This window comes from Ambystoma mexicanum, chromosome 11, assembly GCF_040938575.1.
Source record: "Ambystoma mexicanum isolate Mex_15411 chromosome 11, UKY_AmexF1_1, whole genome shotgun sequence".
NCBI lineage: Eukaryota > Metazoa > Chordata > Amphibia > Caudata > Ambystomatidae > Ambystoma > Ambystoma mexicanum.
The window spans coordinates 1,389,676,945-1,389,693,736 of NC_090934.1; the positions used below are offsets into that span (position 1 = coordinate 1,389,676,945).

Below are 16,792 nucleotides of genomic sequence, written 5' to 3' on the forward strand. Positions count from 1 at the left end.
AAATTTAGCTAGGCCTAGAAACCATTTTGTCTGGTAAAGATGGTGTGAGCTCAGCGCACTGTAGCGCGGCCCCCACCCTTGGAGGGTTTCAGTCATCCTTGTTGCCGCAGCACCCTGGTAGATCTGCTGCGAGCACGTTCCCACGAACAAGACGGACATGAGCTAGTGTAAAACACTAACATTGTAACAGTTCACCTCCCGCAGTGTATCATCGCTCCCAGCATGACCCGGCCAGCAGGCCTAGGCAAATGAAAAGAACAGTAAAATGGTCGTCACATGCCAGACAACCTTTGTATATTAATATTGAGACTACTTGCAAAGGATGCTTTTCTCTCATAAAATCCCTTATATTACAAAAGCCTGTAAGATGTATAATTACAAGAGATCATGCCCCCATGATATAAGCGATGGTGAGCATATACCATTGCAGTTGGGTACTAATAATAACGGCACGCACCAGGAATCTGTTTGTTACGTGTATGACTGGAAAACTTACACCCCATGGGCTCGTGCCATAACTGAACTAATGCTGCTAGAGGACACAAGAAAACGAATGTAACCATACAAAGGGCCCATGTGAAGAATGCCTGGGAAGGCGCATGTCATGTGTGCATGTCTAGGCCCCACATGCGCCACCACCGTCACGAACAAGTGGCGGGTTACTTTCTATGTTCTCCACCAATCCTAACTCTACCTCACTTACTGCAAATATATATGCATATAACTAAATACTGCACTTGTTAAAACATAATGTATGAATAAGGTACTCAGACTGGGTATAATCAAGACACATCCAGCAAAGTTTAAATGCATGTTTTGTAATGTTTTGAATAAGTATTATAGAGCGTTCAAATGTTTGATGTCTTTACCTAAATCGGCAACACACGAGGAAGATACCTTTGTGAAATACGTGCAAGGCCATTCCCACTCCCACCCTGCGAAGGCTGCCAAGGCATGAGAGCAGAGACCGCGCCGCGCTGCGTTACCTCCCCCAGCCAGACTGGAGTCGCTTCAAAGATTTGTAACCCCCTCTGTAGCACCCAAGGCCACCACCTGCCACATGCATTATTTACAGCACAGCAGTAAACCTCTGCCTGAACATACGCGCCCCCTCGTAAACCTCACAACCCACCGGACCATCTCAGACTTATGGCCCCGTGCAATCAAGACACCCAACACTTTGACAACACACAGCGGAACATCCATAACAACTTCTAACAAGGCAGAAAGACATGCACCACCCGTCCCAGGCCCTGAAGCTTAGCCCCTCGACCTATGGCCCCGGTCAACAGGACACTGGTAACCATGCCCTGACGTATTACCTCCAGTCCCCTCACAAGGTGCATTCCTCCTGTGTTGCATTAACCTGTTGTATAACCTATCGAAAGATTTACTAAAGAAGATAATACCAGAATGTTTGAATGACTGCGGTGTGCACGGCTTAGGGCTAACAAGTCAAGAAAAGACATTCATCTCTGACACCGCCTGGATGAACTCTGCCACCCTGCCAGGCCCAGCCCAACCCACGAGGCTGCCCAGTGACGTCTTCCAGCCAAAGCCAACCACATCACAGCAGCACCTATAGTTAGTCATCACCACCCAATCCCCATGAACTTGTGCCCCCTATAGTGTGTAGGTTCTTATGACGTTTTTGTAAATATATACGCCTGTCTTTGCTATTGTCAGACAGAGCGCTCTCGGAGTTTGCAGAGTTCTTTGCATGCCCTATTCTGATTGATAAACTCCCATTTACGCTCACCCGCACTCTGTCTTGGCCTTATTCCCATCGTGGGAGAGTCCTTCATTGTCTCTCATTGCGGGGAGGATCGTGCTGTTTGGGGACGCTTGCCTTCAATAGCCGAGTATGCCTACAATAACTCTGTCCATTCGGGAACTGGGAAAACCCCGTTTTTTCTTTTGTACGGCAGTCACCCTCGAACCTCGGAGTTGGATCCCCTCCAAGATCTTGAAACACCAGCAGTAGACTACCTGCATTCTACAATCACCCAAGCCTTTAAGGAAGCTGTTTCTCACCTTCAAAGGGCTAAAGAACAATACAAGAAAGGAGCAGATCAACATCGGAAGGAAGCCCCTCACTATCAAGTAGGGGATCAAGTCTGGTTATCCACCAAATATCTATCTCTAAAAGGGCCACGCACATTCAACCCAAGATACCTTGGTCCCTATTCCATCACTACCATAGTAAACCCAGTAGCGGTCAAGTTGGACTTGCCCCCGCACATGAAGATACATCCGGTCTTCCACGTCTCTCTATTAAAACCCGTGCAACCTCAAACCCGACTAACCAACTCTCCAAAACCTATCCTAGTGGATGGAGAACTCGAGTTTGAAGTCAAAAGCATTCTGGACTCCAAGATCTCCAAATCTAAACTATTCTACCTAATTGACTGGAAAGGCTACGGCCCCCAAGAGAGATCCTGGGAACCTGCTGAATATGTCCACGCTCCTCGCCTAATCAAAAGATTTCACCGAACATTTCCTGACAAGCCAAAACCCCCGGAGAAGCCCGGTTTGGGAGGGGCCTTGAGGGGGGGTACTGTCATGATCTCTGCTTCCAAAAGGTCAGGGTTTTCCCAACTCCCTTGGAAGCAGATCCATAACCCAGGTTCCGAGTGCCAACCAGTCCCAATTGGGACCTTTTGGACCCAGTCCTGGCGCCAGTGGCACCAGGCTCATAAATATGCCCAGTCCCAGCGCTGGAAGCGCCGGGCTCATAATGCTTGGGTGGACTTACCTTCAACAGACCATGCTGCTTACTTGCCTGCCAGTTGAGCCTCTGATCCTCTTCTGTTTGGAACTACTTTTCCTGTTGGGTGGGGCTGGAGCCACTCCCTAGATTCAGAACACTGGAACTCTTCTGGAAGGCAGGAACTCTTTTCTTACCAGGAACTCTTTTCTTACTTAGGCGTGGCTGTGGAAGGAGACACCTAAGCACTACAGGAGGCTATTTAAACCACACCCGGTGGATGAATCTTGCTTTGCGTTATTCTGCAACCTCTGCAGCAGAACGCTCATCGTGTCTTCTGCATCCGGTCCTGGGCCTAAGGAAAAAGGCTTACCATCCTGAATCCAGTCTTCAGCAACACCTATAAAGACAAGAAAGAACAGGTTAGCATTCCGGCATCTGAAAGGCAAAGGCTTACCTACTCTTCGTGCGCTCCGGAGGTCTTCACACTGCATTCCGGCATCTGAAAGACAAAAGTTTACCAACTCTTCGCACGCTCCGGAGGCCTTCGGCGCTGCATCCCGCATCTGAAAGACAAAACAAGGTGCGTTTAAAGACATTGGGGAACTTTAATACTCGCGTGCCATTACTCCTTTCCACATCTAATCCAGTGGGTATTCCGGCACCCTGCAGCCGCTCCGAACTCTTACCTGCAAAATAAAAAGACGGTTAGAGCGCATAGTGAAGCAGGCAACAAGCGCTTACTTACGTGCTTCCAGGCGCTTCTATTCATCACACGGGCTCCATCTTCAACTCACTTCAGCCCGTCATCCGCCAGCGCCGGAACCCTGCAAAACAAGAGACATCATTACTAAAGACTTTAAAGACATTTGAATGACTCGAAACTTACCGTTCGTGCAGTAAACGACGGACAGCAGTCCTCTGAAGTCAAGAGGCCTGCGCTACCTATCCAGTGAAGAAACTGGTTACAGCACCCTGCCCCGAGGCAGATGGAGAGCTCGGCATTCACTTACCTAAGGTGAGAGCGTTAACCTTTGGGGGTCTACAGGAGAGGAGAAGAGGAAAGAGATAGGGACACCCCAATAACCCCAGTTCATTAACCCCATATTTTCTATCTGCAGACATCTTACTCTACACGTCAGGCATACAGTGCACAGAGGTCCAGCCCAAAGAGCCAACCGGGTGCTACACATCACCTTTGAAGATACGGTAGTCGCCCAGTCAAGACCGGCGCCTCTGCGAGAATCAGGTGAGCGTTACACCTAGGGGCATCAAATGTATGTCCAGGGACACCCACAAGAGCCCATGGGGAAGCCTGAAGATGACTTAAAGCACCAACAAAAACAAAGACCAAGGTTGATGTACATTCAAAGGGAACAACACAGTACAGTGATGCACAATTAGCTGTGCCTATCCAATGACACACACATAACCATAAAAGGCTGTCTAGGCCCACACACGTACTTGGCATAAGCTCTGGGGTTCTGCCTAAGACTAGGTGCAGGGCCCACGAACAACAATGTTGCCCATGGCGCAGCCGTAAGATGAGGCACCCAATGAAACTACCATACATGGGATGGGACACTGCCAAACAACTACTGAGGGACACTACCCTGCCATCAGACCTGGCCTGCAGGCCGTACACCAGGAAGAACACACACCATCATGGATGCCACACATACCTCCTGCACATGTGACCCAGACTCCCATCAGCTACCATGCATGGTAGCAATGCATAGGTCCAGACCACGCCCCATGGCATGCAGCCCTCTGTCAGATACCAATAAGCAATGAGTGTTGGCCTTCAGCTGTGCGCAAGTATTACCATGTCAGACTGGACACCCCCCTGCGCAGTGTAATACGCATGTAAGGACTGGAATGTGAAAGTGTGGCACAATGAGAAATGGGACATGCATGCACAGACTGACCATTGAGATGCTGCCGCGACACACAATACCACTGCCGAGCATCATAATCCACACCTGTGTCTTACCCCCTCGTAAGTGACTCTGGATGCCTGCTGCTTCTGTGGCTGATGACCCCTGTGGGTAATCCCCAGACGCGCTGGAAGTGGCATTTTAACAGTGCCCATGTGAGGTCCGGGTGACCATAGAACAGAACATTTGGCCTCTGGAAGGTTCGATTCAGATGCCTACACCAGACTGGGGATGCACTGATGTACAGGCCAGACAAGGTGGAACAGATCGTCCTGGCCTATGCAATGTTGCACAGCATATGCAGCAGACGCAACATACCCCTGCCCCCAGATCTGGACATGCCTCATCCAGAGGATGATGCTGCAGCACCAGCTGGCCCTTGCATGTGCATGCTGAGCGCTTGGAGGCCAGGGATGGGCGCATGGCCCAGCAATAGCTGCTTGACAACATTTTCTGAATCCACCCTCCACTTAGCATACCCGTTGCACTTTGGTGATATCCTGCACCATCACAATACACCCTTGTATGAAAATGAGGAATGTCCTGTCAGTGCTTCACGTGAAAATGTGTTATATGAAATGTGGCTGCAAATATGCCCTACACCACAACAGATTCCCCATTCATCTACCACCCACCCTACCCAAAATACCCATCCTCAAAACACACCCACCCTCCAAACACTCCCTCCCCCAAAACACCTCCCGCCCCATTAAACACCCCAGCATTGTCTGACTGTCGTTTCCTGCCCTTCTTGTGGGCCTTCTCCTGCTCCTTGCCAATGAGGTGGCGCAGTGACCAGCACCTTGGAGTGCTGGCTAGGAAACCCTCTGAGTGTCAGAGGTGGAAGGCTCAGACCCCTGCACCCTTATGTACTGCAGGGTCACCTGGATGGCCTGGTTGAGCGACATCATGCACATTTACTCAAGCTGCTGCCGTGCAATAATGGACAGTTCTGACTGCTGTTTCTCAATGGCATGCAGGCATGCATCCATTGTCCTCGGACTGAGCAGAGGCGGAGGGCTGTGTGGTGGGCCGGGGCTGTAGCGTGCCGATGGGTAGGACTTGTCATCGCCACCCTCCTCATTGGGCGTTGTCACATGGGCCCTGCCACGATGGCCTGATGGTGGTAGTGTCCGGTGTGGTGTTGTGGGCAGAGGAGGGACGGCAGCACAGAGTTCCCCGGATGGGGGCCTTGTCAGGCCTAGCACTGGTTGCTCTTGGGGCTGGGGTGTCTCCCCACTGGCCCGTGTTGGGGTCACTGACCACTGGTGTGGGGATGGCGGTAGCCACAGGAACCGCTGGTGTGCCACTTGCAGCGGTGGGAGGTGATGGTGGAGGGGCTGCTACGACTGATGGTGGAGGAGCTGCTGCAGCTGATGGTGACAGGGATGCTAGTGGCTGTGAAGGACCGGGAGCCCTGCCCTGCTGCCTGGGCCTGCTGGCAAAGGGTGTGGCCTTCGCAGGTCTGGCTACAGCTGCTGTCCTAGATGTCGAGGGATCAGCCCCATCGCTGTCTGTGGACTGTGTGCCTTTTGGGACGAGATGAGCGTGCTCTTAGTCATCTGGTGGTCATGTTTGCGGGCTTGCATTACACTCATGCAACATAATGTGTGTCCTGCTCTTTTGATGTGGCTTCTTTGGTGTGTTGGCTCTGATGTGTGCTCCTACAAGTAGGTCTTTGGAGTGCACATTGCCTGTTGGCCTATTAAGGTGCACTGTTGTTGTATGTGTGCGGTGGGACAACAATTCATGTCATGGACTCCCTTGGCACACATGGGCGCTTATCATGTGTGGTGGGGCTGTACATTTTGGCTACGGTGCTTCTGAGTGGCTACATCTACCTGCATCCCCTGGCATGTGTGAGATCTGGCCATTCGTGGTGACTGACATGTGTTGGACCACTTCCCTTGCACATTGGGTGGTTCTCTGCTTGGGGAGGCATGTATTTGGACACAACATTTGTATTTACATAGGGTTTGTTGCACTTACCACCATCGCCTTGGGTCCCTCCTCCAGCCACTGCTGTTCAGACTTCCTCAATACCCTCCATGTGTAGGATGGTGCTACAAGTCTCCTACCAGGGCCTGAGGTGGAGCGGTGCCACCGTCCCTCTTTTGTGGCAGCGCTCTCCCTTCTTTGTTGCGAGATGAGACTGCGATCCCTCTGCCTCAGATCGTCCCACTGCTTCCAGCAGTCCTTGATTGTGCGGGGGACAGTCCCCACGACTGTGACCTCATTGTGACCTGTTGCCAAATGGCAGATTTTCTCTGCTGGCTGGTCTTGCTGTGGCTGGCCTCGGAGTGCCTCAGAGTGCTGCACCACTGCCTCCTATAGTGCAATCAACTCTGTCTCATTGAAATTTGGTTTTCGCAGCCAGAGGGGGGTTGGGCACCCGGGTGGTCTTGCAGTAACTCATGGCGATGGCTTATTTAGCAGTAGATGGCAGCAGGAAAGGAGAGTTTCAGGGTGGATTGAGTTTTAAAGATGGCTGCCAGTGAACTTCCTGTTCCGGTGGTGGTGATAATTCTGGCACGGTTATTCCGGCACCGGTAATTCCACCAGTTTCGGTGCTGGTATCAGTATTCTGGCTGCTGATGCTGGTAAAAAACGGTAAAAACGTTTCCGGGAAGGGGGTTGTGCACGTGCCCGGCAACTAGTGATGCGCTGGATATTCCTGTTGATCACCCTGGCAGTAACAAACACCAGCATGCCAGTGAAACGGCCGGTAATACCAGATCTGGCATTTTTCTCAGACTGGCACACTCTTGAGTTTACCAGTAGGGGCAGTGAACTACCAGCAGGCCTGACCTGCCAGGAGTTCAAGTCTGTATCAGCAAAGAATTGCCCCTATCACTGGCACCATTACAGGTGCCTATAATAGGGGCAGACCCATTCCATGAAGCACTATGAGACTCCATGGAATGGGAACTTACCGCCTTTGCCGGAAACCATAATATCCCAGTAACACTGGGATATTGGGCGCCGGTAATGGTAAGGCGAGTTTGCCGGTAACCTGCAGGAGCTACTGGCAAACTTTTAATGAGGGCCAATTGTCTCTCAGTACTGAGTCCTATGGACTGATCAGTTTCCCCATATGAATGCTTTACTTAGCTCCAGAAAGTCAGGCCAGGATTCAAAACAAAGGAAAATGAAGGGGTGACTTGTAGAAGTCTTTGTGAGGAAGCAGCAAAAAGAAAATCTTTCCTTACAGCTGCTATTTTATGACCAGTTCCCATCTCAGCCTCATCCTGTGTGGTGTTTTGTGGTCGCCTCACTCCACAACACTTTTCACAATCCCTCACTACCTCTGACACAGGATTAGACCTGCAGTGTACCTATTAGGCTAGCGAAACATACTCTGCATAGCTTTGCCTTACCACTTTAAGTGTACTAACTTGCAGCTTTTTTCTGGTGTGAACTAAGACACTGAGTCTAAAACCTCTATCTCTTACTTTCCCGCCACTGCTGGACCAGCCGTTTTCTAATACATGCACAGATCTACGTACACAAGATCATTCCTTTCTCTGTCCTATGGTTGCATGACCTAAATACACTCCCTCCCCAATGATGTTGTGAAAGAAGTTAGATGACATAATACTAAAGGAGTACAAATGTTTTGGTTGGCAGAAAGGTCCTGCACAGTTTAGTGAAAATATGTTGAAGAGCGTTAGATGTGAACCACAAACTAAATTGCCAAACAAGGTTGCTTGCACGAGTATTTTTTTCAAAAGAACCACAAGTGCTAATCTTTCAGGGCTCCTGTTAAGAGAATGCTAAACATGGCCATTAGTTGCCAAATGTGTTGGAACAACTTTTTTTTTTTACAGCGACTGAACTTTATTTTGTAGGAAAAACTACATTGGCTGACAGTCTAATCGCAAGCAATGGGATTATCTCCACCCGACTGGCTGGAAAGGTAAGATGCATTGCTAAGTAGTTTACTTAATATTACTAGTTTTTATGCTGATAAAGGGTTGCTTGACCTACAATGGTTCTGCGGATGTTGGATATTATTTGAAACCAAACGTCCATATTGGAACTAATTTAACTCCCACCCCCTGTTGGTCTCTGATCGGTCTCTAGTCCTGACATGAAAAGCAATCTGTCGACATCTAAGGGAAGACTACTTTTTTTCTTCTTGGGTTATGAATTTGAGATCTTGCCATTACCTCTGGCAATGTTTCCTGTTTTAAAACTGGTGTGGCTCCTTTAATGGTACATTTTGGTAGGAACAGGTCATGTCATATGTTAACTGGAGGAACGAGAATGATCTATCCTTTGTAGTATTGCTTTCTATATTTGGAATATTTCCAGGTTTCTGTGGCAAAGAATAACAAGAATTTCTTAATTCGAATCCTTTATCCTATCACGGGGCACTTGATGAAACTGATGCCTTAGAAGTGTTCATATTTTAACTTCCACTACACAACTGCAGGAGTCCAGGCTTTTAAGAGAGGATTTGAGGCAGCCCTTCTTTTTATGTTAAAGCTCAGCTGTCTCAACTTCACCGTCCAGCCTCATCAGTTTACGTTCCCTAGTGTAGGCTGCTGTCCTGCTGATCAGTTCCCCACGTACCACTGCTTTCATTGTGTCCCACACTGTTACTGTTCCCGCATGAAGGCCTACCATGCTATTTTCCCGAAAATAGTTTGAGATGATTTCCTCCAATTTACGTACATAGCACCGGACCCCTCAGAATTGGATCGTACAGTTGCCAGGGGCACCTAGTAAATGCTGGTTTACCTTGAATTGCTGAAGTAAGCGAAACAAGTGCATGGTATGAGAGTGCATGCAAGGCTATCTCCACCCGACCCCCGGACACATGGATATAGGACGCTGGAAAGTAGCAGTAGGTTGAGTCTTGAGAACCTCTTGTGTACGTGTGAGTAGAAAGAGAAGTCCCTTTTCCTACCCATGAAAACAGCCTCCATGCTTCCACCAGCCCCAGTTGTCTGAGCAGTTTGGCGAAGCATATTTTGTGTTTGTAGTATGGATGCTGGTAGCGTCTTATCGAGCTATGGATCAGGTACTAGGTTGAAGTCACCCCCAATCCGTAGCTGTCCCTCTGCAATGTCCATGCCTGAGGGGTAAAGTTGTCTAGAAAGCAACACTGACCTTCATTAAGAGGCATACAGTGAAATTACGGTAAATCGGCAGTCCCATAGAAAACACTTAACACAGATATATCTCCCCTGAGGATCCAGTAAAACTGCTTCTTGGTCAGTGGCACATTCTCACCCAATCGAATGGCCATCCCAAGTTTTTTTCTCTTGAGGTCCTGGGTTGCGCTGCCTCACATGGTGTGTCCTGTCCAACACGATGGGCGAGTCAGCTGGCAGGTCCAAGATGGAACGCAATACGCTGGAGACAAAGGTAGACCGTTTGTTGCCCTCTCTTTTAAGCAGGATGCCACCGATGCAGATAATATTCCTGCAGGAGCAATTTTCTGCATCCTCTTGCTTGTCTTCAATGCCTCACAGCGAGACTCCAGAGTCTCAATTTTATTGGAACTTTCACCAACCCCGTACGACTGCTCACACAATGCATCCTCAACTGCAGCCACCCTACTTTCTGTTTCCGACATTCTCTTGTCAAGCACCAGAATTTTGTGAGACAATCCTGCTTTTTATGTATTTCTTTCTGGATTTCCGTGAGTAATTCTTGCAAGTCCGTTTTGGTAGACCGTTGTGAAAGTAAAGGAGGAAATGGATCAGCTGCATGGATCTGGGAGGTCACCAGCTCGACATGTTTGGGCTTGTCGACTGGCTGCAACATTGTGGAAAAATATAACCCTGTTTGCCAGCTTTAGGGGTCTTCACCATGGCCACTGAGAAATGACCCGGGGGCTGAGAGACGTTGAAGGTGGCAAAAGATGAACCATGTAGAGAAATACCTGCAGGCCAGTAAAAGATCACCTAAGGATCACAAACGACCTCAAGCAGGTATCGCCGTACTCCCAGGTTAATCATCCAGGCCCCAAACTGCAAAGCTGCTGGGCCTACAAGCGCCGGCTATGGAAATGAGCCAGTCTCGTGAGCGTACTCTGGGATCCCCAAGCCTGTGCGCTATGTGATGCCACCCGTAGGCAGATGCTGTGTCGCAAAAGTGGGGGCCAGATGCAAGAACGAAACAGCTGAAGGCTCAATATTGCCAGGGTGAGTTCATCTCATCTCAGTGCATTGGCATAGGACACTGTTTCTTCCACACACGTCCTGCTGCAGCCTTGGGGATGGGGGAAGTATTCAGCAGACCTCCAGACCCCCATTCAGGCCCGATCCATCGGACATGCAAGGCGTCCCCAGCATGCAGGCCCCACATTATGTCATTCCCATTCCAGGAGCCTGCCTGGCGCACATCGGGTGGTCTTCACAGGACCTGTGCCAACCCCAATGCTCAGACTCACCAGAGTGAGTGAAGATGTCGTTGCAAGGGCACCGGACTGGGAACAGTCAGTAAGGGGGGAAGCAGGTCTGGTCACAAGCTGCTGCACAGCTCGTACAGCAGCACCACGGAGCCGTCCGTATGATCCGAACTGGATGCTGCCATATTAGGCCAGGCGCCTGCTCGCCGCCACTCGGGAAACCACCAAACGGCTCCTCACCGCTCATGTCCCGAGATGAGAGCGGGTGGGAGAGGGATTCCAATACGTTTTCCTGCCCTCAGACGTCGGCGGCACTCAGAGAGCCATCTGATGCAATGGTGCTCCTAGCCAAGTCCCGGAAAAGGCTGTTCTTAATCTAGGTTTCCATGTAGACATCCCTCCTGATTTCATAGTCTGTGATTCCACCAACACAACTTTTGCGGAAAATCAGATCAATTGTTCTCTCTTTTACACTATGAAAACGTTCCAACTCGTCCTCATGATTTATTCCATTTAACCCATCCAAAATCAAAATGGTTAAGTTGCTGGCCTATCTCCTGTATGAAGTCCCCCTCTGAGAAGCATTAAAACAGAGACTGGGGAGGGGGTCTCTAGAAAAATTGACGAAAGTAGATCTTAGAGAAAAACATACTGACATTTCTTTTCTTTTTCTGCACTCGTATAAACATACCACACCTTCAGAGAATGTGGAATCTTGGGTTTCTCAAGAATCCCAGGAAATGTCTTCTCCATAGAAAAGAGGATGGCAACTTGTCCAGCAGAATATTATATATAGCTGAGCAGGGTTGGAAGCTCAAAAACCATTGAAACCCATGGGCATTCCCCGAGATGGTGAAACCACCATAAAACACTTAAGGGGAGAATTCAGGACATTTACCAGAATGTACACTCTTCCCTTCCATTTATCAAGGGACAAGAATGTTATTCCTTTAGAGAAATGGGACAATTCTACTAAACACTGGCCCCTGCATTTCTTATCTCCTCCCTCTTCCCTCACAAAAAAGACCCACAGAGAACTCTAGACCCAGTAAAGAAAAACCTGAGACCTCTTTTGCATTAATCTTATATGCCAAAAAAACAAAAAACCTAACTTTGAGAGGAAAAGATCCACCTGTATCTTTATTTGCATATGTGAGATCCCAAAAATAAATCAAGACCCCATATTTATATGCAGAAACCCGTGTAGAGTCTCCACTTCTGATACATTGTGGAGAATAATTCTTTCTGGTTTCTCCACGGCTATAAGCATAAGAGCAATTGCTTTCTTGCAGGATGCAGAAACTAGATGTTAAGAACAGTAATGATCCTATGAAAATCATCTTCAAATTGATGTTAAATAGGCAATGTGAAAGAGTCTAGATAATGGTACATGAGAGCGCTTAAAATAATGAGAATGATGTCTAAAGCTTTATAATCGATGTGTGTTGCTTGTATGCCGTTTTCTATTTTTTTCCCTTTTCTTTTAAATGTATATAGTATGCTGGTTGTATTAATTCTATGTTATTATTGAAAAGCTCATTAATGTCAGCTATATCAATAAAAAATATATGCAGAAACTAAACCCTCTATAAGGCCACATTACAGGGAAAAAAAGGTTTGGGGATTCAGCTCGATAATGGAAGCAAGGGATGTACCATTCACCCCAATAACGCAAGTGGGTTGGAAAGAGTACTCCAAAGGAAAGGTGCATTATATTCATGGAGCTATTCAGGATTTCTTCTTTACTCCAATATCCTTGAACATCTTGGGAGATACCTTGCACATAGAGGCAGCCATTATCCCGAACCTAGATGTTGTTATAGGTAGCAATGTCCAACAAATCATCAGTGATTGAGTGAAATCACCCAGGAGGAGATTAATACTAATTGCCCGCTTTTAGGCAGTGAAGAAGGGGAAGCCAGCCCAGTTAGGGAAAAGGTATGTGTTGAATCGTGGGATTCAGCCACTTCTCTCGGGGGGGCGGCGGGGGTGGGAGGGGCATTTCGCTGTGAGGCTAGGGAGATGAGCCCACTATGTGATACCGTCACTAGGGGTAGAGGCAAACGGAACCTCACCGGGAGAGACACCCCCGATCCCCTTGGGGACAAGGACTCCCTACCCATGCACCTCTAAATCTGGAATTATTAAACCTGTTGAAAGTAAACATGAAGGATCAGTAGATGCATGGTAGTGTCATACTGAAACTTTCCTACAATCTGAAGAAAATTACTTAGCTGGTACAGCAATGAAGAAAACCACTGGAGTAATACAGAATACTAGCAAGACACAGAGGAAGGACTTTGAATGGATTGTGTCCTCCAACGTATTCCTCATCGTATATATTCACGTCCAGCTTTAGCTGCTTACGTCCAGCTTTAAAAATGCTTCGGAATTTTTCTCTCGGCAGAGGGCGCCGTGCGTCAATGGCGTCGAGTCGAGGTCCCTCGAAGGCCTCCGTCGAGGGTGACGTCATCGGGTATACAAGTAGCTTGCACTGCGCCCGTTGGCCTCAGTTCCGTTTTCCGCAGTACGTGTTGCTATTGGAGACTCAGCACGCCTCAGTAGTTTCTGTGACGCCACTATCATTTTCGAAGAAAAATCGACTCAAAGATGTCTTCTTCATCGACCCAGACTACACCGCGTTCGGGGTTAAAGAAGTGCAAAGATTGCAGTTTAAAAATGTCGATAACTGACCCACACCAATCGTGTTTGTGGTGCCTCGGTGAAGATCACGACACAAAGGCCTGCACAAAGTGTCAGGCGATGACTGGTAAGGCCTTGCGAGAGAGGAAGGGAAAACTGCAGGTGGGTCGACAGACAAAATCCGACCGAACGTCGAGTCAAGAACCCATAAAGAATCTCCTCGACGTGATAGGACACATAGGTCGAAATCCCGAAGTGGCTCCCACCACTCTTCGTCTTTGACGAAAAGGTTGAAGAGACGCCCCGGTCCCCATCCACTTCGTCGTCAGACTCCTCTCCCAAAAAAATGCAATGCCCCACAAAACACTCTTCTTCCAAAGAGTGGGAAGCTTTCAGGGTGAAAATGATGGAAGTATTTGAGAGGGCTAAGCCTCGGACTGCACCTTCCTCGGGAGCCGGCCAGGTGCGTTCCCGTTCCGACACTTGCGCACCCTCAAGCCCGGGTGATCGAAGAAGAGCTGATGGGGAACCCTCGAGGACCCCGAGCAAGAAAGACCGCTCGAGTCGAGACGACCGTTCGAGGTCAGCAACGCCATCCAAGGTCCCGCATAGCTCAAAGGACAAAGCCTCGAAGAGCGCCTCGACGCCTTCGAGACCGGTGCTGTCGAAGGCTCCTATTTCATCGTTTGCATCAACGCCTTTCTCGACTCCGAAGCCGTCGGCGACGAAAATGCCTAAGGCTCCAGTTCAGTCATCTGTACAGGTTGCAGCAAAAGAGAAAGCTGCAAAGCCTACACCCTCTTCAAAAACAGTACCTACAGAGAAGACGTTCACTCCTCTGCCCAGGAAAGAATTCTTCTTTAAATCCCAATCCTCCATTTTTGAAGAGCAGGAATGGCCTGAGGATGAGGAGGTCCCATTTGGCTTGGAATATGGCACCCCAAATGTCCCAGAATGTCTCCGCTCTGAAGAGAGTAGAATGAGGGGTCTCATAGAGACATAACACAATGCTAGTGGTGTGGATACATCACCTGAGGCAGAATTTGGAAAGCCAGAGCAGGAGGCCATGCCAGTTCCTCATTCCGTCAACTAATGACAAAGGTGGTTGATTATTTAGGTTGGACTAGACCACAGACCCAATTTGTCCAGGATGATCTGACGGACATTCTAGATCAAGGCCCGTCCACTGATCCAGTTTTGCCTTTCCACGTGACCTTGCAAAATAGGGTGGCCAAGAATTGGCAGAACCAGGACTCTATTCCTGCTGTGAATAGGTCCCTTGCATCAAAATACCACCCTTCCAGTAACGGCCCCGGCTATCTGTCCAAACACCCCACTCCCAAGAGTCTGGTGGTCCAGGCAGCCACCGCTACATCCAATAAAGCAGCGTACACTTCTATCCCTCCAGATAGGGACGACAAGCGTGTGGATGGATGGGCACGCAAGGTATTTTCAGCAGGGTGTATGGCCTTAAAATCATCCAACTCCATATGTGCCTTGGCAAAATTCTCATACACCTTCTGGCAGTGCACCTCCATGGCGGTGGAGCATATTCCAGAAGGAGAGGAAAGGGAAGGATTCCTGGCTATCGTCCGAGATGGAAAGGCAGCCATGCAAGAATCCCTTCCATCTAGTTTGGACACTGCAGACAGCGTCAACAGGCCCATGGCTACTAGCGCAGTTATGCGCAGGTTTGTGTGGTTGCGGAAGTCTGGTTCCGCACCAGATGTACAGTCCCGTCTCTTGAACATGCCTTTTGACGGGTCTCATCTTTTTGGCAGCAAGGCTGATGAGAGCCTTGAGAGGTTGCAGACCTCAAAAACGGCTGCCAAGTCTGTGGGAGCCGCTATCGGGCAACCTCAGCCTTTTTGTTCATCAGGAAATTCTTGGAGGGAACGATCCTATCGTTACTACTCCTCATATAGAAAGGCGAGAGGAATGGCCAGTCAAAAAGGCCAAAGAAAAATCCCTCGTGGTGGACAAAGTAAAAGTGCTAAGTCAGCTCCAGCTTCCTTGCCATCAGCAGCCGCAGCATCCGCCCCAAAACCGCTTTGAGGGCTTGCATCATGTAACACCGGCGGGGGGCAGACTCTCTCAGCATGTGCAAGAATGGAATGGCGAGCCATTACTTCAGATGCTTGGGCTCTGTAAACAATAGCCCAAGGTTACTGCATTCCATTCTTAACGCAGCCTCAAAACAAACCACAAGGGAGACACTCTTTGAAGTTTTCAGATCCGCTCCTACATCAGGAGATTTTAACCCTGCTAGAGACGGGCGCAATAGAACCAGTGCCTGTATCGGAGAGGAACAAGGGTTGGTGGTACTCGTATTTTTTGATTCCCAAGAAGGACGGAGGACTGAGACCCACCTTGGACTTGAGATACGTGAAAAAGTTCCTCAGCAAGGACAAGTTCAAGATGGTCACTCTTTCTCAGATCCTTCAGGCCCTTCAACTTCAGGATTGGTTGGTGTCATTGAACATTCAGGACGCTTATTTCCATGTGTCAATACACCCCAAGCACAGAAAATACCTGAGGTTCGCCGTTGGCGGCTCACGCTATCGGTTTCAAGTCCTGCCATTCGGGTTGACCTCTGCCCTGAGGATTTTCACCAAACTGATGGTGGTAGTGGCAGTTTACATCAGGAGAGGGGGGATCCATGTCTACCCCTAACTGGACGATTGGTTGATCAGGACACATTCTTCCGAACAAGCGCTGGATCATCTGGAAGTTACCTGCCACTCCCTTCACAGACTGGGCATCTCCCACAATTTAAAGAAGTCACAGATGACTCCTCAACAGCTCCAGTACATCAGAGCAGTATTGGATATATCCTTGGGAAAGAGCTCACCTCCCAAGACGAGGGCTCAAGACATTCTTCAGATGGTCTCCAAATTTGAGTGCCCAAAATCTTCTGGCCTACGACTTCTTGAGGTTGCTTGGCCTCATGGCATCCTACATCTTCCTAGTGCCAGAGGCTCGCCTGAGAATGAGATCCCTTCAATGGACTCTAAAGACTCAATGGTCCCATTTCTCAGGAAAGATGACGGATCTACTTCATGTTCCGAGCAGGGTTCAACAAGACCTTCTATGGTGGACTTGTGAGAACAATATTCTGAAAGGAGAACATTTTTGGTAATCATG

General features: G+C 48.9%; 1 protein-coding gene across 3 annotated transcripts in view; it reads left to right on the top strand.

Annotated features, from left to right (window-relative positions):
- The window catches only part of EFL1 (elongation factor like GTPase 1), a 904,242-nt gene that overhangs the window by 63,342 nt on the left and 824,108 nt on the right, over positions 1-16,792 (top strand). For all 3 annotated transcript variants that reach the window (XM_069625004.1, XM_069625006.1, XM_069625005.1), the window contains one exon: positions 8,493-8,560. In XM_069625004.1, the coding sequence (XP_069481105.1) occupies positions 8,493-8,560 (68 nt within the window). The remainder of the gene's footprint in view (positions 1-8,492; positions 8,561-16,792) is intronic.